The 26993-nt window shown below is 40.1% G+C and overlaps 2 protein-coding genes across 2 annotated transcripts; both read right to left on the minus strand.

The window, feature by feature from the left end:
- Nucleotides 1-3768: 3768 nt before the first annotated feature.
- Nucleotides 3769-6935, minus strand: LOC141594352 (subtilisin-like protease SBT1.1). The gene is made up of 3 exons (XM_074414428.1): nt 6838-6935; nt 5686-6448; nt 3769-5416 (listed from the first exon to the last, which is right to left on the minus strand). Exons 2-3 carry the CDS (start codon nt 6438-6440, stop codon nt 3850-3852), a joined length of 2322 nt encoding a protein of 773 aa, XP_074270529.1. The 5' UTR covers nt 6441-6448; nt 6838-6935; the 3' UTR covers nt 3769-3849.
- Nucleotides 6936-8339: 1404 nt separating this feature from the next.
- Nucleotides 8340-8918, minus strand: LOC141595166 (subtilisin-like protease SBT1.1). The gene has a single exon (XM_074415137.1). It carries the CDS (start codon nt 8916-8918, stop codon nt 8340-8342), a length of 579 nt encoding a protein of 192 aa, XP_074271238.1.
- Nucleotides 8919-26993: the final 18075 nt, after the last annotated feature.

The following is a 26993-nucleotide window of genomic DNA, read 5'->3' on the forward strand; positions in this document are numbered from 1 at the left end:
TTTGCCCCACGGAAAGGAGCCATCAAGAGGAAAGAGCTCCCCAATCACTTCCCTGGCGGCTTCTTCGGCCAGGTCCCGGTATTTGGCGCACATGTTAGGGAGGATAACGGTTTGGAGCGTCTCAATGTCCTCCTCCCTTTGGGTGATGATAGCATCCTTGTTCCGAACCACCTTCCCCTGGACCTGGAACAAGCCCCTAAATTCGTCCCTCTGCGTACGGTAAAGGTCGGCGTGCTTCTGAACGAGGTCACGCATCTCCAGCAGCTTAGCGGCTTCGGCCGCCGCGGCCTCGGCCTTGGCTCTCTCGAAGGACTTCCTTTTCAGCGTCCTCCCTGAGTTTTCTCTCAGCACGGACCGCCTCTTCAGCCTCGGCCTTGGCCTTCTTAGCCTCCTTGTTCGCCGCGTCGAGTTCCAGCCTTAGCCGCTCGAGCTGTGGGGCAGCTTCAGCCATGGTCTTCTCTTGCTCCATAATGTGGGAGCCGGCTACCTGAGTCCATTTCGCCAGCCTCTTGTATATTCTCATCCCCTCTGCCACAAGCTCGGTGGGGGAAACCTTCTGGAGTAAGGAGTCGGCGGTGACATTCCTATCACCCGCCTTCTCAGTTTCGCTCTCTAATTGCCGCACAGTGAGAACGGCGGCCGCCGACGGTTGATCTACAAAAATTCAATTAAAACATCCGTGTCGGTATACATGGACATATCGGAGAGCTTGTCATCGGGAACGCCTAATGAACCGCTAAGTCCGAGCCACGGGATATATCTCGTACCATGCTTGGCCTTCTTGCTCGGAGGACGCATCTCCTCGCGGCGCGATTGCGGCGGAAGCATCAACAGCAGGGGTGGGCTCTTTCCTTTTACGGACAAGGGGAGACCCCTCCGCATCGGAGTCCTCCCCATTGGTAATATCAACGATCACCACCGTCTCCTTCTGGACTGAAGGGATGGGAGGCGGAACTGATGTCGACGCCGTCGCCGCCGAAGGCTTTGTTTTCCGCGTTCGGCGCGGCATGTTACTAGCAACCTTCGCCTGGGCCGCCTCCACATTCAGGCCTTTCAGCTGCTGATCCATCAGATCATTCGGCGACGTCCTGCGATCACGGGCCAGAGCCTTAGGGTGCAAATCGAACGGTCTTATTCTTGTGCGGCCCCATTCTCCGGAGGATATCCTCGAGCAGTCCGGTCCAAAGTGGTCTGCAAAGGAAACAAAGCAAGAGTTAAGTAGAAGTAAATCGAAATTCAAGAAACAGAAACATTGAGAGCCAAGATGGGCCTCACACCGACCCCACTCACCCTGTGCTAGGGCCGGTATGAGGCCGACGTGGCAGAGCAGCTCATCTTGAAGAATGATCTGCGTTGGGGAAATCCATCTTTTCGGCACCCCACTCTTGTCCGCCTCAAAAAGCCTCATCGCCAGCCTCTCATCCTCATTAAGAGGGACCTTGCAAGGCCCATCTTAAGCTTATTCCGGGTGACCCATTTGTCATGCTCCGCCTTAGTCTCGCACCGCAAATTAACTTCGTGCTGAAAGGACCGGGGCAGCGGATAGTCATCCGGCACCTCAACGTACACCCACCGATCTTTCCAGTCTTTGCAAGAAGTAAGCTTATCGACGGAGACGTAACCCGGCTCCATTTGCACGCTGTACCATCCGACGCGACCAGGGAATGACGGTCGAAGGTGGTGAAGCCGACGGAATAAATTAACCGTTGGGACCTCTCCCTTGAAGAGACAGAGCCAGACAAAGCCGACTATGGTCCTAATAGCCAACGGGTGCAGTTGGGCAACGGCGACATTCATGGCTCTAATGATGGCCATAACATAGTCATTCAGCGGAAACCGGAGCCCGTACTCCAAGTGCCGGATGTATACGCCGGTGCAACCCGGTGGAGGGCAACAAACGGCCTGACCCTCCTCAGGGATAACAATTTTGTATCCCCTGCCAAAGTAGAAATGGCCCTCGAAAAATGTCTCGCCGGAACAACTGGCGAACTTATGGGTCCAAGCACGGTCAAGGCGGACCTTACAGGCCTCGCCGTGATCCATGATGAACTGCCTCTCAACACCAGAAGGAATCCTTTCCTCACCGTCATCATCAAAGTCTTCATCAGCTTCATCATCATCCTCCCAACCCTCCAAAGCTTTTGGATCGACTTCGGGAGACGGAGACCTAGGGCCCCCAGACCTTATCGGGATGGCGTTTAGTATCTCCTCCTCATCAAGACGCGACGGGGAACCCCCCGGCGCAGGCTTACTAGGTCCGGCACCAGCAGAAGACATGTTTACAACAAAACTTACAAGTTAAAAAGAGAAAAATTTGTTTGTTTACCTTGAAGAAAAGTGCTACGCCGGAGTAATGATTCTGAAAGCTAGAGAGAAGTTTCGTCAAAAAGGGCTAGAAAGAAGAAAATTTTTGAGAAAATGAAATTGGTGCCCAATTTCAGGGATTAACTGCCCTATTTATAAGGGAAGGCCCATGAAGAAGGACCAATCGAGGCACCCATGAAACGTCGACCAATCAACAACGGACACGTGTCAGACATGCAACCACGGAATGTCAATCGTTGCAACAGTTGAACGTCAATCAATGCAACAGTGACCAAGCGTCTTCAACACGCCCCCTTCAAATCTCTCTGCCCATTCATCTTCCTCAACAAACTCCTAAGTGTCTGTTCTCCGCCGGCCACATGATCAACCAAGCTTGTCAGCACCGGCTGGGGGCAATCAAAAGCACACGGCGCTCACAACCTCGGTCTCGGCCAGCACCACTTTCTTTTCCACATCTGATGTCCATTACACATCCATGTGGAGGGGGGATATGGTACGGCCTAAGCAGAGCCACGCCGAGGTAGAAGAAGCCGGGGCAGAAAAATTTCGTCTTACGCAGAATATACGCTCAACATACATCGGAGCCCATACCACGGCATAGACTACGCTGGGGGCAAATTGATGGGGCATATTCGCACCCGCCGACTCCAACATATTGAGCAAGGTCAAGGATATCCACAAGAAGTCAACGGCTTAGACAAACTTAACCTAGCACGCAGCGCGACTGTCGGCTTTGTCTCTTGGGTCCGGGTGGGCAACTAGCCACCGAGGCACACATCCGCGAACTCATATCCAAGACCCCTCGGCGGTGAGTCAACAGGCCCGCCGGCTCGCCATGGGTCCCTCGGCCGAGGGGTAGATCAGTCTTTCCACCTGCTAGCCACTTGGCCACTTGGCCACTACGTGACAAAAGGTGAAAGTCTATAAATACTCCTCAACTCTCATTGAGGAGGAGATCCACAATTTAACCTAAGAATCACTATTCATCTGGTAATATCTTCCTTATCTCTCTACAATATATACTTCACCAAGTAACAACAACTTCTCTCTAAGTTTACTGACTTGAGCGTCGGAGTGAGTTCGCTCGGTCCAAAGCCGAGCCCTCAGTTTGTTCATCGTTTCAGGAGACCGCAAGGAGGATTCAACCAAAGACGTCATTCTACAAGCACGGGTGGTAACAAATAACTGCTCTGGAATTACACCCGGAACAGTATTATATAAGAATCGACGTCTATGATCACATAACAAACATTACATTACTATAATAAAGTAAAATTCATTGGTTAAATAGCACAATTTTGGATTGCCAGGATCGTGATCATAATGTTCCGATCTTAGGGAGTAGCTATGAAATTTTCTGGGTTTGATTGTTACAAATTGTGTAGGAATAGCCGAATAGGTAACCGTCTGATATTCCAATATACTACATCTAATTCTCGGCATGACAATATGAATTAGACGGAGGGAGTAATCAACAACAAATAAGCACTCAACTTCTTATATATCAAAACTCGAAACTCAAAACTATAGCCAAGTTACAGCAATTGGACTTCTAACACTGTACTTCCCAGCCACCCAAGTCAATGACCCAAATACTGAGGCGCCTTTTCTGCAAATTGTCGCTCCGGCCTCACTAAAACTGACATTGTAAGTGAGCTTCTCACGTGGCGACTTAAAGTACAAAACCGTAGGCTCCACAACCACATCGACACCTTTAGGTTCCTCGAAAAACACCCTGTACCTTACCTTACCCTTGCCTACATTAGTCAATGTTCTCCTGTAAGTTACCGTAGTTTTTTCTGTTTTACCAGCAGCAAATATGAGTGCAAAAGAAGGGTAGTTGAGATCACCAGGCTGGTAAACCCCACTTGGACATTTGTATTTCCTTCCGGCGAAAAGAGTCACCTGAGCATCAGTGTAATTAATGCTACAGAGGTAATCCAAGTAGTCTTCAGGTAAGATATCATACACAAGACCAGGATCCAAAGCCCTTTCTGGGTTGACATGACCAGCACCTAATCCGAAAGGGGTTGCTAGTTTGTTTCCCTTGAAGACAGACGCATCAGAAATGAGATGACCTTTATTGTCATGGGTATCAGCCGAGGTCATAATGGCTGACTTAATCGCAGCTGGCGACCAATCTGGGTGGACTGACTTCATCAATGCGGCTACACCACTAACATGAGGACACGACATTGATGTTCCAGATACTATATTGAAATCTGCCCTCCTTTTATCACTGTTTAGATCAGTCAAGGAAGCAATGGGAGACCATGCTGCAAGTATGTCAATTCCTGGTGCGACTATATCAGGCTTGATCACATACGGATCGACAGAGTTTGGTCCCCGCGATGACATGGAAGCAACGACTGGGGCCCTCGCACCATACTGTGTTCCAAGGAAAGAAATTGAGGCAGTCAGGCTTTTGTTTGAAATTAAGAATCCTTGGATTGCCTCGGAATCTGAAGCTCTCAGGAAGGAGGCTGGCAGAACATGAGCATCTGCTATAAGCTCCTCTCCCCATTCCGGGCTGTTAAGCAATAGCATCGCAGCCCCACCAGCTGATTTTACAACACTGCCCTTTTGAGTTCTGTAGTTGATACCACGCTGACATAGGACGATCTTGTCTTTCACTAACTCAGAAGATAGGGATCCATGGGTGCAAAACTCTGCACCTGTCCCACCAGCTGTTTCCTTATACACAAGTGGCAGTTGCTTCGTCTTGGTCCTATGACCGGAATAAATGGATGCCTCCTTTAAAATTATTCCGTTACTTAAGGTGACTTGACCGGCAAAAGTCCGGTCAAGAGAACTGGCGCCAACTGTAGCCACCCATGGAACAGTATTGCATACAGTAGATGGGGTAGGACCGTCATTACCTGCAGCAAAGGACACAAAGATTCCCTTTCGTGATGCACCCAAGGCTGCAATGAGAGGCGGATCTTGGTAATAGGGGATAGGGTCACCTACAAGGGACAGGGAAAGAATGTCTACTCCATCAGCTATGGATTGGTCGATGGCCGCAGCTACGTCTGAGTTAGTACACCCTTGTCTCCAACACACCTTGTATGCTGCTATTCTTGATGCGTAACTGTTTCATCGAGTAGCATTAATCAACAACTAGTTAAGTATCTCTATTCTTTTGTTTGGATATAAGTTGAGGAAGGAAACAAGGGATGGAAAGGGATATTAGATACATTTTAATTATAAGTTAACAAATGAGTTGAACGAAGAAAACATTTCGAATGATCAAACCATGTATTTACAAACAATGATACTAAAAAGGTCACATGAAGGGTTTTATTTGATATGAAGCCACAAAGAGATTTTGATGCTTACAGGGTTCGAACAAAGACATACCTAATTCCATGAGCGACACCTCTTGCCAGTCCAAAGAGGTTAGCATCAGGGACTACATTTCCGGCAGCAGTGGATGCAGTATGTGTCCCATGACTACCAGAGTCCCTGGCAGATCGAAACTTATATGTCTCGTCAATCCTACCATAGGTAGCCTCATACCCTTTAAGGTAGAACCGCGCTCCTATGAGTTTCTTGTTGCAATTAGAGCTTGAAAAGTTAAAGCCTTTTTCACAAGTACCCTTCCATCTGGATGGAACCCGAGACAAACCTGAATCATGAAAGCTTGCATGTTCTGGCCATATTCCTGTGTCAACAACTCCTATAATAACATCAGAACCTAAGTGGCTCCCATTCCATAGCCCTTTTCCCCAGTCAAGGCCGAGAAAACGAGGTGAATATGTGGTATGAGGAGTTCTTATCCCGTCAAGAGAACCAAAAATGAACCCATCAATCTTACTGAAAGCTTCAAATTGTCGAGTTGTGAGCTTAGCAGCAAAACCGGTCATAGCATTCTCATAAGTGTAAAGAATCTCAGGGGTTAATGCATCTTGATCTTGGTCACTTTCAGCACCTAATTTAGTTACGGACTCCAAAATTGACTCGTACCATTTATGGGGATGCTTGTTGGAATTCTTCAACTCCATTACTTTAGTTTCATCCATATGAATTATGTAAGTTCGTCTATCAGATAACGCGATCATTGCTGAATACCAGACAGCTAATAGGACTAGCCGTAGTATACTGACTGCTACCATGTTTCAAGCTGCACATCAGACACTATCATTCATTAGTCCTAAAACACCAACAAACTGTGTCCGACACTTCACTCTGGAAGTGGGTCTTATTCAGATGTACAGACACTTGACAGTGTCTTGAACAGCTAAATAGCTTACTTCGTCTGTTCCATTGACCTATATACGTTTTTAAAAATTTCCCTCACGTAGTTTGAAAAACGTATACAGCTCAATGAAACAGAAGAAGTATTACCTAGTGCTTCAAGAGACATCGCAAATGACGGGGTAGGGGGAGTCAGAGTCAGATGTACATAACCATAGCGTATCCTTAATGAAAAAAAAATCGAGACTAGTCTCAAATGGTTGTTACATCATAAAATATAATCAGTGAAAAAAGATTTGTAAGGCTGACATATACCAGAAGTTGATCGCTTGATCGTCTGCAGTATTCTAGCAGTTTTATCAGAATGAACTTGCTGTTGACTGTTGGTGCTGTGGTAAATGCATTACTCAAAGCTATATATAGAGCAGAAATGTGCATTATTAGTGATTAAAAAGTTTAGTAAATAACATAGGTTCCTCGTCATATTAGCCAAACCCAAATCATTACGGATTAAACTTTTGTCTTAAATTATTTCAAAGGGAAAGGAAAAGGTAATTTTGTATGTGGAGTGCTTTGCTTTCTGTTGTGAGAGCACTGTCAATAATGGAAATTGATTAAACAGCATGATTTCGTCATAGAAAAAGCCCTTAATTATTCTACTGTATATAACATACGCCTTATTTGCTCCCTTAAGCGATGCGGTAAGGGGATCGGAAGTACATATCATTACCCGTGCCAAGAACATCTGATGACCCGATGAACGTTGCATACTTGCATCAAGAATTTTATTGAATGATTGCTACTCCATCAAAATTTAGGAAATACAGATTATCGAGTATTTAACCGCGGTAAATTGAACAGTAATTGTTTCATTGTTTCATCATAATAACAAGAAAGCACTAGCAGACATATAGTTGAACAAAAAATCAAGAAGTCAATAAATAAACAGCAAGTCTTGCTTAAGACGGAATATATCATATATGCTTTGTAAAAGAGAGATTAATGCTCATTTTCCTCACGTGTAAAATTAGCCAAGCTTAGTAGAATACATGTTTGTTTATTCTAAAGATGAACACTATTTGGGTATTATAACCTTAATAATAGGGTGGCAATGATGTTATTGGGTATGAGTTGAAATCATGGTCAGCACGCATTATTGATATGTTGTATACAAAGGTGACATATATCATGTCATGAAATGCAACTGATTAAAATACTCGTCACAAAGAATATCAACCTAAACAAGAAAATGATTAGTGTACCACCAAATAATCGGAGAAAGTCATTCCTAATCGACAATGGTCTCCACTTTAGGACCTAAATATCATTAAAACATAAACAAATTAACCAAAATGAAACTTTCACAATAACAATCAATACGATAATTAAACCCGAAAAAGAAAAAGGGGTAGGTAAAGTTACCATGGAAAGAATGAGGGCGGTACTGATTAACAAGGTGAGATGGCATTTCTGGAGATGATTAACACCTTTAACACGGTAAAAAATAAGTCAGTGTTCTCTTGTAAGTTACTCTAGTTTTTTCTGTTTTACCAGTAGCAAAGATGACAGAAAAAGAAGGGTAATTGAGATCACCAAGCTGGTAAACCCCACTCGAACATTTGTATTTCCTTTGGGCGAAAAGCGTCACCTGAGCATCAGTGTAATTAATGCAAGTAATCTTCAGGCAAGATATCATACACAAGACCAGGATCAGAAGTCCTTTCGGGGTTGATATGACCAGAACCTAATGCGAAAGGGGTTGCTAGTTTGTTTCCCTTGAAGACAGACGCATCAGAAATGAGATGACCTTTATTGTCTCAGAAAATATACGTAATTCCACTGGCAACACCCTGTGCCAGTACAAAGAGATTAGCATCAGGGACCACATTTCCAGCTGCAGTATGGGCTCCATGGCCATCTGAGTCCCTAGCAGATCGAAACTTATATTTCTCGTCAATCCTACCATAGGTAGCCTCATACCCTTTGAGGTAGAATCGCGCTCCTATGAGTTTCTTGTTGCAATTAGAGCTTGAAAAGTTAAAGCCTTTTTCGCAAGTACCCTTCCATCTGGATGGAACCCGAGACAAGCCTGAATCATGAAAGCTTGGATGTTCTGGCCATATTCCTGTGTCAACAACTCCTATAATGACATCAGAACCTAAGTGGCTCCCATTCCATAGCCCTTTTCCCGAGTCAAGGCCGAGAAAATGTGGTGAATATGTGGTATGAGGAATTCTTATCCCATCAAGGTTACCAAAAAGGAACCCATCAATGTTACTCAAAGATTCGAATTGTCGAGTTGTGAGTTTAGCAGCAAAACCAGTTATAGCAGTCTCATAAGTGTAAAGAAGCTCAGGGATTAATGCTGCTTGCCCAAGCATACTGATTCCTACCATCTTTCAAGCTACACATGAGACACTAACTATCAGTTCACCAGTTCATCATGTAGAGTGTTCACAACTTCACATAGTCCTAAAACATCAAGAAACAGTGTCCGACAACACTTGACACTCGTATATAGCACTTATTACCTACTTTTAGGGACTAATGCTTCAGCAAGCAAATAACAGTAACGATACTTTATCCTTGCGTCAACAATATAGAGACTTAAAGACGCTATTTCCAGATGACCCAAAATGAAAACATAGTCGAGAATTGCATCGAATAACTATGACTTCACAAATTAAAATAAGTGTTGGCAGTTTGGTGAGCCATTTTGCTTCTACAAGCAGAAATTACTAAAAACAAAAGTAAAACTGGTATTTTTTGAAAAGTAACTGAAAACTGCAAAAAAAAAAAAAAAAAAAAAGTAAAGTCAGTGAAAAAAACAGATTTAGACTGTAAATAATTTGGAACGATGTCTCATACAACTTTTAGCAAGACATAATGCGAAAAAAGGGAAATAATAACCTAGAAAGATTAATTCCCTCTGTCTCGGTCATTATTTTACGTTTGTTTAAAATCTCCATCACGGGGACAAGTAAAAGTAAACAATTGACTATAACATACGGAGTACTGTAGTAAATTAGTTAAGTTCCTCACTTTGACTGGTTTTAAAAGACGAATCATATTAGGAAACCAAAAATCGTCAAAGATTAAAGTTTTGTCGTTGTTGGAAAGACCTTAAGTTGTTTTGAAAGGGAAAAGAAAAGAAAATTCTGTGTGTGGAGTGTTCTGCCTGCTTTTGAGGATGCACTGTCAATAATGGAAAAATGATGAAACATTATGCTTTCTTCACAAAAAAAGTACTTAACTGTGTATATAAGACAGCCTCATTTGCTTCTTGAGTGAAACGGTAAGGGGTCGGAAGTACACATAGTTACCACTTATCCGTGTTAAAAACATTTGATGAACGACGAAGTGATGAACAATCCATCAAGACTTTTATTGAATAACCACTGCATCACAAGTAAAAGAAAACATTAGACTTTTTATTTTGGTCGCGTGTAACATTAACCAGGAATTTTATAATGCATGTTTGTTTATTCCAAAACGTCAAACCTATTTGTGCCCTTAGTTGGATCATAATCAAAGGTACTTTATTTTTTTTATTGGTACAAAACTACAAACTAATCAAAGGTAGTTTGTTGATGAACTTGAAATCTAGTCAGCACACATTACTGATTGATATGTTGTTTAGCAAGGTGTCATGAAAATTGAAAAGCATTTGATTCACTTTTCGGACTGTACCCATCCATATCAACACGATATAACATGGAACTTAAGACGGTCTTATTAAAAAAAATTGTGCAATTTCAAGGCTTCATTACACCAGTACGCTGTTCTGATCCAACTCTTCCATTACGACTAGAACCTTTCTATTTATCGAATTTAACCCATGGGTTGAAACACAAGTCTTAGCTATTGATCTCAAGCATGCCTCGGGAACTAAGTAAGCCTCAAACTGCACATGAAAGCTGAAAATGGTTCTTCTAGTTCCGGACTTTTAAACCAATATGCTAGACTAGACCAAGCTTAATTGTGTAGGATCTTCTAACCCTAATTGATAAGAATATAAGATTGCTTAAAAAGAAATAAGTGAAGGCGACACTGTATCGGTTAACTAATACGGAGTATTCAGTAAAGTGGCACAAGTATTTCACCCTTTGGCTTTGAAGCAAGCATAGACTTCAAACTCTAACAACAACAATAATAACAGTATGTCATTATCCTAAGTTTTTCAAGGGCTCCTTTTAATTTGTGGGGTAAGTGGAGTCGAATGTACGCGACAAAAGTATCAACACTAGAAAGTAGAAAGTACACCATAAATTTATCTATGCTCTCTCCGTTTCAATTATTTGTTTTAACTTTGATTAAATATCTCTTATAACAAACAAATAAACAAATGTATGAAATAAGGGGAGTATAAACGAATTCTAGAATGCATAGAAAGCTAACATCTAGTTGAATTGAATTAGGGATAGGAAATAGCGAGAAATTCATCAAGCACTAATCCATTTTCCAATGCACAATGATCGAAATTGGATTTGCAATTAGAAACCCTAATTCCAAAATTGAAAGGTCGAAATTATAAATTACCGTGGACTGTCATTGTTTAATTAAGAACACCGAGAGGTGGCAATCGGGTGGGTCGAGTCGGATTCGAGTCGAGTTGTTTCGGGTTCGGGTTTATATGATGTCGGATTGATTCGAGTCATGTACATTTGCGGGCCGGATCGGGTTTGGTCGGATTATTTCAAGTTACGACTTATTTCGGTTATCGGGTCAACATAGGAAACAATTGGTCGGGTGACGGTTGCTAAGTGTCAAAAATTTTCAATACCAGTTTCTATCGGGTTATGAGGGGTCATAACTTGGTAAGAACTTGCCCTCTTTGGGGTCATTCCTTTTTATTACTTCCTCCCTTTTTAAATTTTCTTCCCATTTGCTTTTTTATAGTCTTCAAGACCGAACGTTAACTATATTTTCCGACATGTAAATGTTACGGAGTATTTTTTTTGTCAAAACTTGTGAAAGATGGTTTGAAAATGTAAATATTTATTTTTATGTATTTATAATTTTTATCCTCCAATATTTTTTTTTTGAAATGTTATGTTCAAATTTTTAATTTTTAATTAAAGACAAATAACCAATGATTAATTAATTTTAAATCAATAAGCAAAACATCTCATTTATATAATATTGAATTTGTGAAATAATTATATCATACAATAAATATTAAAATGATGACTAAAGATAAGATTGAACCAAAAATATGAAAATTAAAGCTAATTATGTATTTTAACTCGAATTTGAAATGCCCGTCTCCAAAATCGCCCAAACATAACCAAATTCGAGTTTACCTCAATTAACTCAAACTTGAATAAACATGAACAAAAATTTATCCAATATAAGAGGTTTACTCGATTTTAGAACTAAATTTAAAATGAATAATTTAATTTGGTGTAAACTAATAGGGCGAAGGGAGCAATAGTGTGATATTTGTAAAAACCAACTAAAACGCCCCCCCAAAAAAAAACTTGGAAAGGTAGTTGCATTGAAAAGCTATTTCAGTTCACTTAAGTTAAATTAGTGGATTTAAGTTAAGTTATTAAGCTCGATTTACTGCTTTTATGCCAATGGTAGAAAATAAAGCTTAAATAAGTTAAGTTTAATCTTCAAAAAAACGTTAAATTAAGTTAATTTAATCTAAGTTAGCACAACTAAGTTCAATTCAATTCAATGCAGTTTAGCTCTATAAAATTAAGCTCAACTATCCCATTTCAACTCCGCTTCAGTTCCAAAAGACTAAGACGTTAGTCAAATGAACTAGCTGAAATGTACAGTTATTTCAGCTGAAAAGAGTTAAATTGAACTGAACTAAATTGAACTTAATGAAGCTGAATGAACTAAACCTTTATGGAGCTTAAATGAACTGAACTAAACCATAATGGAGCTTAAACGAACTCATAAGTTTTATATATATGGACTACAAACATTACGGAGTATTATACATTATATTTTTTAGCGGGGCGGATGGGCTAGCCCATTTTAAAAATCTCATGTCCATGTCCGACCCACTTTCCAACTTGGGTCGGGCTGGTCCGACCCATAGCCCATTATCAAAAATTTTGTTGTCCAAGCCCAATAGAAAATTGAGCCGGTTGGGCTGGGTTATCGGACGATATGGGTTGATCGCTTGGTTCGACGAATGGGTGGGCGACTAACCCATGAACAGCTCTAGTTCAGTTCAGATCATTTATTCACAAATTAACTCTTACTTCAATTTAGTTTAGTTCAATTAAGATCTATTAAGTTAAGTTCAGCTCTATTGAGTTCACTTAAGCTTTTTTCAACAGACCTAAATTTTTGAAGAGATGAGCTGAACTGAACTAGAACTGAATGAAACTGAATAGAATAGACCTAAATTAATGAAGAGATGAGATGAGCTGAACTGAACTTAAACTGAATAAAATTGAGTTGAACTGAAATGAACTAAAATGAGATGAAATTAAGTTAAAAAAGCAAGGAATTAGTCATTTAGTCTTATTAAGAAAACTATGTAAAATGGATCATATCATATTAATGGATACAAGTAGTTATTACAAGAAGGATTCGTTATACAGCACTTTATGTAAAATCGTGTTATACGAATATTTGTAATTTTTTATTAACAACCATCCATTTTCTTACCAAAAAACGTGGAGATGTTAAATATGAGGTCAACCAAATACTTAGTGGGGTTGTAAGTTGTGGCCTTGACCACACGTTTAGTTGTGGGTTTTGAATTTTTAGCATTGTGATCATTTCAAACTTTGTATTATGGATAATTGATAATCTTATCTATATTAATATAAAAGACAATACTTTCGATCCTCAAATACACCTCATTAATGCGGTTTTTTTTTTTTTTTTTTTTTTTTTTTTTTTAGAAATTCATGTTATGGTGGGACCCGTGAGTGTGCAATGTATTTATTTCTTCAGATTTTCGTCTTTTCAAACATGCGATAAATTCCGTCTTATACAAATTCTATGAAATAATATTATGAAAAAATTCTATGAATTAATATTATGAAATAATTTTATACATTCCGTGTAAATAATTTTAATAACATATACGCAGATTGAATTACAAATGCGAGTAAATGAAATTGAATTACATAATTTTTAAAACAAAATTACATAATAATAAAATTACATAATTTCAAGAAGGAATTACATTTATATACGGGATCGAACATAAAACGCAAATGAATTACATACATAATTTTTTAAAACTACATGGTACAATAATTTTTGTTAAAAAAATAAATCTTGACAGAGTATTTACTTGGAGTATAAAATATTCATGTATTTTGGTTAATATTATTGTACCATGCACCAACAACATCCCAACATAATTTTTTAAAAGTACATGGTACAAAAATTTTTGTTTAAAAAAAATCAATTATGACGGAGTATTTACTTGGAATATAAAACTCGGCAACTTAACTATCAGCCGCGCACACCGAAAATGATAGGTGACAATGATAGGCAACCGAGTTAATTTAGTCTTCAACTAGAATTTAAAGCAAATTTTAATTTTTTTTAACTGTAAAAAAACAAATAAATTTTAATTTAATTTACAAGTGATTAAAATTTTTTTAATAAAATTTTTATAATAAATAATTCGCAATTGTTGTAATAAATATTTTTTTAAATAATAACAACACGATAAGTTAACAGTCGAAAAACTTTAAAATATGTTCTTTTTAGAAAAATTAATCCTCTCAGATCTGTATAGAAAGCCGTTCATCACCGAGGATTTATGTACTTGGAGCAAAAATTCTTGCAATTTTATTATCAGTCTCGCACTCCGAATTCGGAAGATGACAATGATAGGCTACCGAGTACTTTCTACTTTTACATGTACGAATGATAGGCAACGTTAATATCGTCATGATAAATTATGTAGATCGTAGATTTAGACAAACTAGATGAATTACACGGGTATGTATTTGGGCCGGTATTAATGTTTTTGGATGAATTTTTTTTATTTGCATTTCTATTGTAATTATATAGTTGGTCTAAATGAGCGATCTACATAACTTCTAATGTAACCCTAACTTTCCCACTATTGCCATTAAGCCACAACTCCACTCCTTGCAAACTGCTATAACTGTTGCCATCACTTAATTAACTGCACATGCCATTATGTCAGCATAACTGATTCTTTGATTTCATGCAGTTTATGATTTGAAGTTTGACGGTTCAAGTGTATTTAACATGAGGATATTAATGTTGCCTATAAAACGTACTTGTCGAAGTAGAAATTACTCGGTAGCCTATAATTGTCATCTTCCGAGTGCGCGATTGATAGTAAAGTTGCCATAATTTTTGCTCTAAGTAAATAAATCCTCGGTGATGAACGGCTTTCTGTACAGATCTGAAAGGATTATTTTAAAAAAATATGTTAACGTTTTACAATTGTGTCATTATCGTGTTATATTTTAAAAAAATGTTTTTTAGAACAATTTTGAATCATTTGTCTAATAATTTTTTAAAATTGGTAAATTTAAATATTTCAATAAATTTATAAATTTATTTTGTTTTTTTAACGAAATAAAATATTTAATTTAGCTTTAAATGCTTGTTGGAGTGTAAATTTACTCTGTAGCCTATCATTGTCACCTACCATTTTCGGTGTGCGCGGCTGATAGAAAAGTTGCCGAGTTTTTTACTTTAGGTAAATACTCCGTCACGATTATTTTATTTTTAAAAATATATCGTACTATCTAGTTTTAAAAATTATGCAAGTTATGTAATTTATTCGCATTATATATAATTCATTCCCGTAATTAAATGTAATTTCTTCTCGTAATTATGTAATTTTATTATTATGTAATTTTTTTATTAATTATGTAATTCTTTCCGATTATTTGTAATTAATTTCATTTATACCGATTTTTAATGCATTCCGCTTATATGCAATTAATTTCATTTATTCCAGTTGTATAAAATTATTTCATAGAATTTTTTCTAAGACGGAAATTGTCGCATGTTTGTATTGCCGGACGATTTAAAGAACTAATTTCTTTGCACACCAACGGGTCCCACCATAACCTGAATTTCCAAAAAAAAAAAAAGAACAGTTGTACAAATGACGTGGCGCATCCTGCATTCAGTATTGTCTTCTGAATTAATAAAGATAAGATAATGCCAATTTTAGACTTAGATGATAAATTAATGCATATTTTTCAATTTGTAAAAAGAAGGATAGAGGGCTCAATTAACTATTCTCAACTAAATTTCGATAATTGGTCAAAAGTATTACATTAAATCTATCACATACAACGAAAAAAAGTAATATATATGCACAATTAAAATGAACGATAAATTTCATCAAATTAAGGGTTAAAATAAATATGTCAAGTAATTGTTAACACAATCGTCACATTTTAGACGGTGATTCAAATGACAAAATCTGCAAAAAAAAAATAACAAAAAGATCTTGGTTTGTAAATTTAAAGTTAGTTTTAGTCTTGTAGCATAGTTATATTCGAGTTTCTATCGGTTGATCGAGCAATACTCGGGTCGGGTTTACTTATCTTGTCGGGTTTAATCGGCTTGGGTGTTATCGGGTTCGGACTATATCGGTTATCGGATGTCATTAAGAAACCGGTTATGTCGGATCAGATTGGGTCGATTTCAGGCAGTATGATTTTTTAATATTTCCGGGTGTCAGACGGGTCCGATATCGGGCGAGTCGGATCGGTTTTGTCGAGTCGGGTCGGGGTTCGCCAGGTCTTAATAACACAGATTTCACCAGCCCATCAACTTTTAATCTTGCCTCTACCTTTTCCATGATTGTCTTTAGAGACTTCAACTTGGACTGCACGGGCTCTGATTTAATCTTGGCCTGGTCCTTACTCCTTTGTCTTTGTTTTTTTCTCTCTTTTTTTCTTTTCATTGCATTCATTATCCTTTTCTAAAAGTATTGTCAATTTAGGCACAAATAACAGTATACCTCCGGTGGTACAATAGCATTATACAACCAAGTTATATCTTATCGAGCTTATGTGTAATTTTTTTGAGTTTCTTAAAGTTAACTTTTTTTATGTTTAAGTGAGCGAGTTCAGAAATTTTATGGTATAGCTCAACTTCTTTAAAACAAAACTCGAAAACTTTATTATATAGCTCGGGTTCTAGAGTATACAACTGGGTACAACTGGTTGTAGGATCTATTAACTGCAATTTAGGTCAGGAATAAAAACAACTAGTTTTAAACCCGTGCAAAAAATGCACGGGTCGTATTGTCGTAGTAGCAGGTGCTACCATTGGATACAAGAGTTAAATAGTTTAGCATTTAAAATGTGTACTCACTATACTAAATATTTTATTTATGATATACATTACTTTTTATGAACCTATGGTGGTGAAAGTAATTGGCGTAGGCTCACATATAATGGAAAAAATACCCATTTATCAAGATTACACATATATGGCTGACCATTTACATTTAAATTCCATTATAATATGTTTATTAAAGTGTCTATTGGGTCGGTCCAATTTTTTATAACTATTAATTATCAGCCTACGTGTGATCTCGTTTATTGAAATTATTCGATTATTAATTATAAAACCCTTTCAATAGTAGTAAACACTACATAAATACGAATTTTAGTTAAGTAATTTATAATTTGACGCTATTACTACCCTTCCCTTTCGACTTTCGTTGGCTTTTGTGTTAAAACTGAAGGTAAATAATTGACCGAAACGAAGGCAGTTTGAAATAATTTAATTAGGATTATCATTAAACTGCTACTATAGATACAACTATGTTACAACCGTTTATGATAGATGTATATATAAGAACCTATCAACTTGTTAACGCAAATAAAATACTCTGTATTAAGTTATCCTTAAATGGCTTAAATACGATACATCGTTTATGATAAATGTATAATGGGAACATATCAACTTTGTTAACGCAAATAAAATACTCCGTATTAAGTTATCCTCAAATGGTGTGTTAACGCAAATAAAATACTCCGTATCGAGTTCCACTTACTCGGTCAAGTAAAGTGTGTCGTGTATCCTGTTTGGCTACTGCCCAGGAATACTCGGCCGAGTATGTGGAATACTCGACCGAGTATGTGGAATACTCGACCGAGTAGAGGGTACTCGGCCGAGTATACTCTATACTCGACCGAGTATCCGGTCCGACGGGTAATATTTCCGCGGTTTGATTTGGAAATGATTAGAGCGTTATATATTTCACTAAACAATTTTTAATTACGTTCTACAAAACCTAAAACATCATACGACGCTCTAATCACCTCCAAATCTCTCCCTAAAGTGTGTGTGATCATACTCCAAGTGCATTCATTCCCTTAATGTAACACCCCCATACTCCAAGTGCCTTACCAGGACCACTCAGGTATAAGGATACTACCATCTCGGTTACCCGAGGCATGATAATCATAAGATAATAACGAAACAACATTTAATAGTATAACTTTAGTGAAAAGTACAAATCAAACCAAATCCCCAAAATACGGGTACAAGTTCTCAAACCAACTGTCTAATCAACTAAATGTAAAGTTTATTAAACGATTAAGTTACAACGGAAGACTTCTATCATCTGACAGTGGCACATCCCAGCAATCCCATGTGACTCAACTCAAACCTGCTCAATTACTGCTCACCATCCCCGAATGGATCACCGCAGGTTTTACAAACAACAACACGGGGTCAGTACTAATCACACAATCTATATATATATCAACAATACGATAAACAGATATCTCACACCGTCACACACACAATCACATCAGTCCCATCAATCTCAATCACCGACTGTCCACTGGACCGACCACGCCCGATGGGGGACCGTAGCCGTACCCACCAAATCCCCGCTCCTCATAATGAGCGATAACCCTGTCCATTAATGTGCACATCCCCTTCCGTGGCGGGTTCCACGAAGGGCGAAACTAGGGCGTGAAGCCACTCCCGCAAGTGACCCCACTCAGCCGAGGACACGCCTCGAGAACCAGAGATAAACAATCACAATCAACAAACCGTCACAATACAATTACTATATTATTCAATCAACCACAACACATCAACATCACATTATGGGACTAATACTGAGTAGGAAATCCTACCTGGAAAGCACAACTATCAGACGGTCTCAACAGCTGTATCAAAAAGCCTCTTCTACAAAACCTCCTATCATACAAACACATAAACACTACCAAATCACAATCTACACAAAACCCCCAAATCCCCATATTAGGGTTTAAACAACTTAAAGGAAATACCATAAAAACGGTACATAGGCCTTACCCTCGACGCAAGGATCTCAACGGTATAACGAACGATGAAATCCGACCTTCCAAACTCTGGGATTTGCTAACAATGCGATTAAAGTGTAGAACGTACTTTGCTTTCTCTCTTGACAGTAACTTAGGTTTTGAAAAGTGTTTAGAACAATGACGGAAAAGATTATATACCTTAATCGCATAATTAACAAAACCCGAGAAATAACTCCCCATAAACCGGCTACTCGATCGAGTAGCTAAGGTACTCGATCGAGTATCCTAGTTACTCGATCGAGTACCCAACAGGTCAGAAACTATTTTAAAACGCAACTCACCCTTACTCGACAGAGTAAGGCCTACTCGATAGAGTACCCAGAGACTCATAAATACGGAGTATTACAGTCTTCCCTCCTTAAAAAGAACTTCGTCCCCGAAGTTAAAACCACCACAAAACAAAGATACAACCACAACACTCCCGACTCGACAACCAAAACAAAACTCAACATAAAACATGTTACTAACGCAAACTCATCCCGACAACCATACCGACACAACATACAAAAGGGTACAAAAACTCTTAAAAACTCTTCGCGATCATCTCCTACCCCCTAAAAGAAACAAGGTTACGTCCCCGTAACCATACATACCTGATCAAAAATGAAAGGGTAACGCTCTTTCATAGCTTCCTCTGGTTCCCATGTAGCTTCCTCGGTCTCGTGGTTAGACCAAAGGATCTTAAGCAACACTGTCTCACCACTCCTAGTCTTCCTAACCTTTCGGTCAAGAATCTGCTTAGGCACCTCAAGATATGATAAGGACTCATCTAGATCTAAGCTCTCTGCCTCTAACACATGTGACGGATCACTCACATACTTCCGCAGCTGCGATACATGAAACACATTATGCACTCTCTCTAACGCAGCTGGTAAAGCCAGACGATATGCAACTTCCCCAACCCGCTCTAAGATCTTATAAGGCCCGATAAACTTCTGACTCAGCTTGCCTTTCTTCCCAAATCTCATTACCCCACGCATAGGAGACACTTTCAGAAGAACCTTGTCCCCAACCTGAAACTCTATATCTCGGCGATGTAGATCTGCATAACTCTTTTGCCTATCCTAAGCTGCTCCCATCCGTTCCCTGATCATCTTAATCTGTTCAACCATCTCATGTACCATCTCTGGTCCTAAAACCACTGCCTCAGCACTATCGTCCCAACAAATCGGACTCCTACATCTCCTCCCATACAAAGCCTCAAACGGTGCCATACCAATACTAGTGTGGTAGCTGTTGTTGTAAAAAAACTCTATCAAATCCAACCTCTGTTCCCAGCTACCACCAAAGTCCATCACACAAGCTCGTAACATATCCTCAAGAGTTTTGATTGTTCTCTTAGTCTGACCGTCTGTCGCAGGATGAAAAGCTGTACTCATCTTCAAAGTTGTTCCCAACGATTCCTGCAACTCTTTCCAAAACCTTGATATAAATCTCGCATCTCTGTCAGACACTATGTCCTTAGGGACTCCATGTAACTTAAGCACGTTCTTTCGATAGGCCATAGCCAATTGTGCTTTAGTCCATGTATCTTTCTTTGGAACAAAGTGAGCTGACTTTGTCAGTCGATCCACTATTACCCATATCATGTTGTTACCCTGTTGACTTTTTGGCAAACCCACGATAAAATCCATAGAAATGGATTCCCACTTCCACTCAGGTACCTCTAAAGACTGAATCTTACCTTGTGGTCGTCGCTGTTCCCCTTTAATTCTCTGGCATGTCAAACAACGGGCCACAAACTCTGCTGTTTCTTTCTTCATCCTAGGCCACCAAAACGTGTTCTTCAAATCCTTGTATAGCTTGTCACCACCTGGATGTACTGAATATGGTGTACAATGTGCCTCTGTCATGATTGTCTTTTTCAGCTCCTCATCATTAGGGACACAACACCTACCATCGAACCTCAAACTACCATCTGTGTGAATGGAGAATCGAGAAACTGTCCCTTTCTCTACTCCAGCTCTCCACTCAACCATCTTAGGATCCAAAGCCTGTTTACCACGAATATCCTCATAAAGATCAGGCTGTACTGTCAAATCTCCCACAGCATCTCCTCTTTGCATCATATGTATACCAAACTTTGCTACCTCATCTCTCAACCTCATCAAAGATAGAGCTGTACACAAAGAATGTACACTCTTCCTACTCAAAGCATCTGCAACGACATTGGCCTTCCCTTCATGGTAGATAATTTCCATATCATAGTCGCCAATCAGCTCCATCCACCTCCTCTGTCTCATGTTCAACTCCTTTTGAGTGAAAATATACTTGAGGCTCTTGTGATCAGAAAATACCTTAAAGATTGCTCCATAAAGGTAATGTCTCCATATCTTGAGAGCAAACACCACTGCACCCAACTCCAGATCATGAGTAGGGTAGTTCTCCTCATAAGGCTTCAATTGCCTAGAAGCATAGGCAATCACTTTACCGTTCTGCATCAACACACATCCCAACCCATTCTTTGAGGCATCTGTATAAACCTCAAAGTTCTCGATCCCTTCAGGCAATGCTAAGATAAGAGCTGTGGTCAAACGCTCCTTTAATGTTTGGAACGCCGTCTCACAACTCTCATCCCAACGAAACCTGTTCTCTTTTCTCATCAACGCTGTCATAGGTCTAGCTATCTTGGAGAAATCTTTCACAAACCGTCTGTAGTACCCAGCTAAGCCCAGAAAACTCCTGATCTCAGCAACATTCTTTGGTGCTTCCCACTTTGTCACTGCCTTAATCTTCGCCGTATCCACAGCTACTCCCTCCTTAGAGATCACATGCCCCAGAAAAGCAACTTTCTCTAACCAGAACTCGTACTTGGACAACTTAGCATATAACTCATGCTCCCTCAGAGTCTGCAACACAATCCTCAGATGCTCCTCATGCTCCTCCTTAGTCTTGGAGTAGACTAAGATGTCATCGATAAACACCACCACAAACTTATCCAAAAACTGTCTGAAGATCATATTCATCAAGTCCATAAACACTGCCGGTGCATTAGATAACCCAAATGGCATCACCACATACTCATAATGGCCATACCTCGACGTGAAAGCTGTCTTTGGTATGTCCACCTCTCTAATCTTCACCTGATGGTACCCCGACCTCAAATCAATCTTAGAAAAGACTGATGCACCACTCAACTGATCAAACAAGTCATCTATCCTTGGCAAAGGATACTTGTTCTTCACTGTCACTCGGTTCAGGTCTTTATAGTCTATGCACAACCTCAAACTCCCATCTTTCTTCTTCACAAAAAGGACTGGTGCTCTCCACGGCGATACACTTGGTCTAATGTATCCCTTTTCTATCAGATCATCTAACTGCTTCCTAAGCTCCTCCATCTCCTTAGGACCCATCCGGTACGGTGCCTTAGAGATTGACCCCGTCCCCGGTTTCAACTGAACTGTGAAATTTATCTCTCTCTTAGGTGGCAACTCCGGAATCTCCTCCGGAAACACATCCTCAAACTCTCCCACCACTGGTATCTGATCAACCGTCGGACTCTCTATCCGGTCATCTCTCACATGGCACAAGATCAAAGGACATCCCTTCCTCAGATAAGACTTCAAAGTAACAGCTGCAATCAACTTAACTTTGGGTTTGACCAGAAACCCACGATAAGACACACTAACACCCTTAGGACCTCTTAAAGACCTTTTCTTTTTATGACAGTCTATCTTAGCTTTATACTTTCCCAACCAATCCATCCCAACTATCATCTCAAAACCGCTAAAAGGAAACTCTAGCAAGTCTACAGGTAGATCAACTTGCCCAACTATCATAGGTACATCCCTATATAACCTCCCACATGTTACAGACTCACCCGAAGGTATAAAAACTTCCTCACTAATAGACTCATATACCCTTAAACCCAACCGTTTAACATGACTCGAAGATACAAACGACTGAGACGCCCCCAAATCAAACAAAACAAAGGTATGAATACCGTTAACAAGAAAAGTACCAGTGATAACGTGTGCATCATCTTCAGCTGCTTTCTTCTCCATCATGAACAGACTTTCCATCGGTCTTCCGTCCACCTCCCCGGACAAGTCTTTGGTCAAGTGGTCGGCTTAGCACCCGACCCTTGATTGTTGTTGTTCGTCGGTGGTTTCTGATAAGAATTACCGCCGTTGCGGTTACCTCCACTCTGATAGCTCTGACTTCCCCGGTTTGCCCATGATCCAGTCGGTATATTGCTCGCATAGCTCTGCGCAGGTCTCTGGAAAGTTCCAGGTGCACTTGTGCACTCATGTCTCTTGTGGCCTACACCACCACAACTATGACAGGTCACTCCCCAACTACCACTAACACTTCCACGGCCACGCCCAAAGGAAGCCCCAAAGATCAATCCCGACCCAGAAGAAAACCCCTTAGCTTGATTGTGGTTGCCTTTCTTGTGACTAGATTGGCCTCCACCCTCACTCTCAGCCTTTCTTTTCTCACTCACTCTCTCCTGAGCCATCTCCACCAACCTCTCAGCTCTCCCAGCCCTCTCATAAGCTTCCTTAACATCAGTAAGGACTCCCACGGGTAACTTGTCCATGATCTTAGGGGTTAACCCCCTCTCAAACCTCAGCGCTAGATTCTCCTCACTTAAACCCATATCCTCAGCATACCTAGACTTCTCATTAAACTGCCTGTAGTACTCGGCCACAGACATGTCAGATGTCATCTTAAACCCATCGAACTCCTCTCTCAACTTACTCCTCACATGCTCCGGTACGAACTCTTTTCTCATAGCCTTACGAAACTCTTCCCAAGGTATAGCAGGTAAACCTTGGTTCGCATATAACTCCTTAGCACTCACCTTCACCGTATCCCACCACTTGTCAGCTGCCTCCCTCAGGTAGAACGCAGCTTGTTCTACTCTCATCTCATCAGGACATTGAACCATATCTAGTATGTTCTCCATCTCTCTATGCCAGTTATCAAGAAGGTTAGGCTCCCCAACCCCCTTGTACTCTTTCGGGTTAAACCTCGCTATATAGAGGCTGATTTTAGAGTGATCAACCTCCTTCTCCTTATCCTTATCCTTATCCTTTCCCACAGTCTTTAAACCCTCCGTAAGAGCATCCTGATGCTCCAACATCTTAACGATATCATCTATGTTCATAAGCTCAGCTCTCGCATACAAAGCATTCTTCTTGGGCGGCATCTTGAAACTATATCAGAAAAGGGGTGGATATAAACATACGTACCAAGACCTCAAAACACGAAAGCAAGCTGCTCAGGACATACTCGATCGAGTTCCCTAACCTACTCGATCGAGTAGCAGGCTACTCGATCGAGTGCCCATCATACTCGATCGAGTGCCCCGACTCCAGACCCAAAACAGACCTTCTGACCTCTAACATACTCGACCGAGTAGCCCAGCTACTCGATCGAGTGACCCCCTACTCGATCGAGTGCCCAAGGTACTCGATCGAGTGCCCAAAAACACGATTCTGGATGCAAATTCGTCAAATACCGACCCGATCAAGTCAGTCCCACTCGATCGAGTCATGCTAACTCAAAAACGCTACCCGCATGTTATATCATATTCCAACATTATAAACAACTTTATAAATCCCAACATTATATCATAACTAAGCATATAATGTTACACAACTCTTCATACAATCAACGAAATAACTCTATCATGTTATTAAGCGCCACATAGTAAACATGCATCATGCTTCTCATTCCAACAACAGTTCTATATATCTCATCAATCTTTCTTTCACATTCTCAACTTTCTACTCCCAACATCCAACATTTACACATACTTCATCACATCCACACACAAGCTGACAAACAACGCATACGACCTCGACATATATACACCCCCCATGTGACCGGTTCAAAATTGCAGGGCAAGTTCGCGACTTCAGGACGTCTCCCAAGCCTTTGCATGAGCTCCTACAACCTTTACCCCGGGTTCATTTTAAATGACTCCATATGTTCATTAGATTCATTGGTTACAGGTTTCAGGATCGTCGCTCTGATACCATTTGTAACACCCCCCATACTCCAAGTGCCTTACCAGGACCACTCAGGTATAAGGATACTACCATCTCGGTTACCCGAGGCATGATAATCATAAGACAATAACGAAACAACATTTAATAGTATAACTTTAGTGAAAAGTACAAATCAAACCAAATCCCCAAAATACGGGTACAAGTTCTCAAACCAACTGTCTAATCAACTAAATGTAAAGTTTATTAAACGACTAAGCTACAGCGGAAGACTTCTATTATCTGACAGTGGCACATCCCAGCAATCCCATATGACTCAACTCAAACCTGCTCAATTACTGCTCACCATCCCCGAATGGATCACCGCAGGTTTTACAAACAATAACACGGGTCGATTAATCACACAATCTATATATATCAACAATACGATAAATAGATATCTCACACCGTCACACACACAATCACATCGGTCCCATCAATCTCAATCACTGATCGTCCACTGGACCCACCGCACCCATGGGGACCACAGGCCGTACCCACCAAATCCCCGCTCCTCATAATGAGCGATAACCCTGTCCATTAATGTGCACATCCCCTTCCGTGGCGGGTTCCACGAAGGGCGAAACTATGGCGTGAAGCCACTCCCGCAAGTGACCCCACTCAGCCGAGGACACGCCTCGAGAACCAGAGATAAACAATCACAATCAACAAACCGTCACAATACAATTACTATATTATTCAATCAACCACAACACATCAACATCACATTATGGGACTAATACTGAGTAGGAAATCCTACCCGGAAAGCACAACTATCGAGACGGTCTCAACAAACAGTATCAAAAGCCTCTTCTACAAAGCCTCCTATCATACAAACACATAAACACTACCAAATCACAATCTACACAAAACCCCCAAATCCCCATATTAGGGTTTAAAAATCTTAAAGGAAATACCATAAAAACGGCACATAGGTCTTACCCTCGACGCAAGGATCTCAACGGTATAACGAACGATGAAATCCGACCTTCCAAACTCTGGGATTTGCTAACAATGCGATTAAAGTGTAGAACGTACTTTGCTTTCTCTCTTGACAGTAATTTAGGTTTTGAAAAGTGTTTAGGAACAATGACGGAAAAGATTATATACCTTAATCGCATAATTAACAAAACCCGAGAAATAACTCCTCGTAAACCGGCTACTCGATCGTGTAGCTAAGGTACTCGATCGAGTGCCCCCTTACTCGATCGAGTATCCTAGTTACTCGATCGAGTACCCAACAGGTCAGAAACTATTTTAAAACGCAACTCACCCTTACTCGACAGAGTAAGGCCTACTCGATAGAGTACCCAGAGACTCATAAATACGGAGTATTACACTTAATTTTTCGTCGGTAAGTTCTTATTCTCATGTTCAATGGTTTATATTGCTAGGGCTTGTCTTTGATTATGAATTGGGGGAAATGGGATTTGGCTGTAATACTACGGTTTTATGAGTCTCTGGGTACTCTATCGAGTGGGCCTTACTCTGTCGAGTAAGGGTGTTTTGGTTTTTAGAAAAGTATTCTGCCTGTAGGATACTCGATCGAGCATCCTGGGTACTCGATCGAGTAAGTGGAACTCGATCGAGTACGTCAGCTACTCGATCGAGTAGCGCGGTTTACTGGTAACGTTTTGTCGGGTTTTGTTAATAATGCGAATTAGTTTATAAATCTTTCCGTCACTTTCATAAAACACTTTTATCAAACCTAATCATTTCAAAAGAGATTTTAACCTACGTACTTCGCATCTTTCGTATTATTGACAAATCCCGGAGCTTGAGAGGTCGGAATTCATCATTCTTTACATTCTTGTGATCCTTGCGTCGAGGGTAAGATCTACGTACCGATTTTATAGTATTTTACTAAGTTTTTTTAAACCCTAATTTGGGGTATTGGGGGTTTTTGTTAGTTTTTATGATTGTTAGTAATTATGTGATCATATGTTAGGAGGAGGATTCGTAGAGGAGGCTTTTTTATAACAACTGTTGAGATCGTCTGATTGTATTGCATTCCAGGTAGGGTTTCCCTACTCAGTATTAGTCACATGATGTGTTGGTTGTGCTTTGTGATTGTTGAGTTTTATCGTACGAGTATTGTAACAGTTGTTGGGTTTGATTGCTAATTAGTAGTTGTGATTGATTGTATCTATCTGTGTTCTTCGGGGTGCGTCCCTGGCTG

This window comes from Silene latifolia, chromosome 8 (assembly GCF_048544455.1).
Source record: "Silene latifolia isolate original U9 population chromosome 8, ASM4854445v1, whole genome shotgun sequence".
Classification (NCBI taxonomy): Eukaryota; Viridiplantae; Streptophyta; class Magnoliopsida; order Caryophyllales; family Caryophyllaceae; genus Silene; species Silene latifolia.

Coding starts and splice junctions, on each gene's coding strand:
- LOC141594352 (XM_074414428.1), bottom strand. CDS start 6,440: ATGGTAGCAGTCAGTATACTACGGCTAGTCCTATTAGCTGTCTGGTAT. Junction 5,417..5,685: donor GGTGTCGCTCATGGAATTAG/GTATGTCTTTGT, acceptor TCGATGAAACAG/TTACGCATCAAGAATAGCAG.
- LOC141595166 (XM_074415137.1), bottom strand. CDS start 8,918: ATGGTAGGAATCAGTATGCTTGGGCAAGCAGCATTAATCCCTGAGCTT.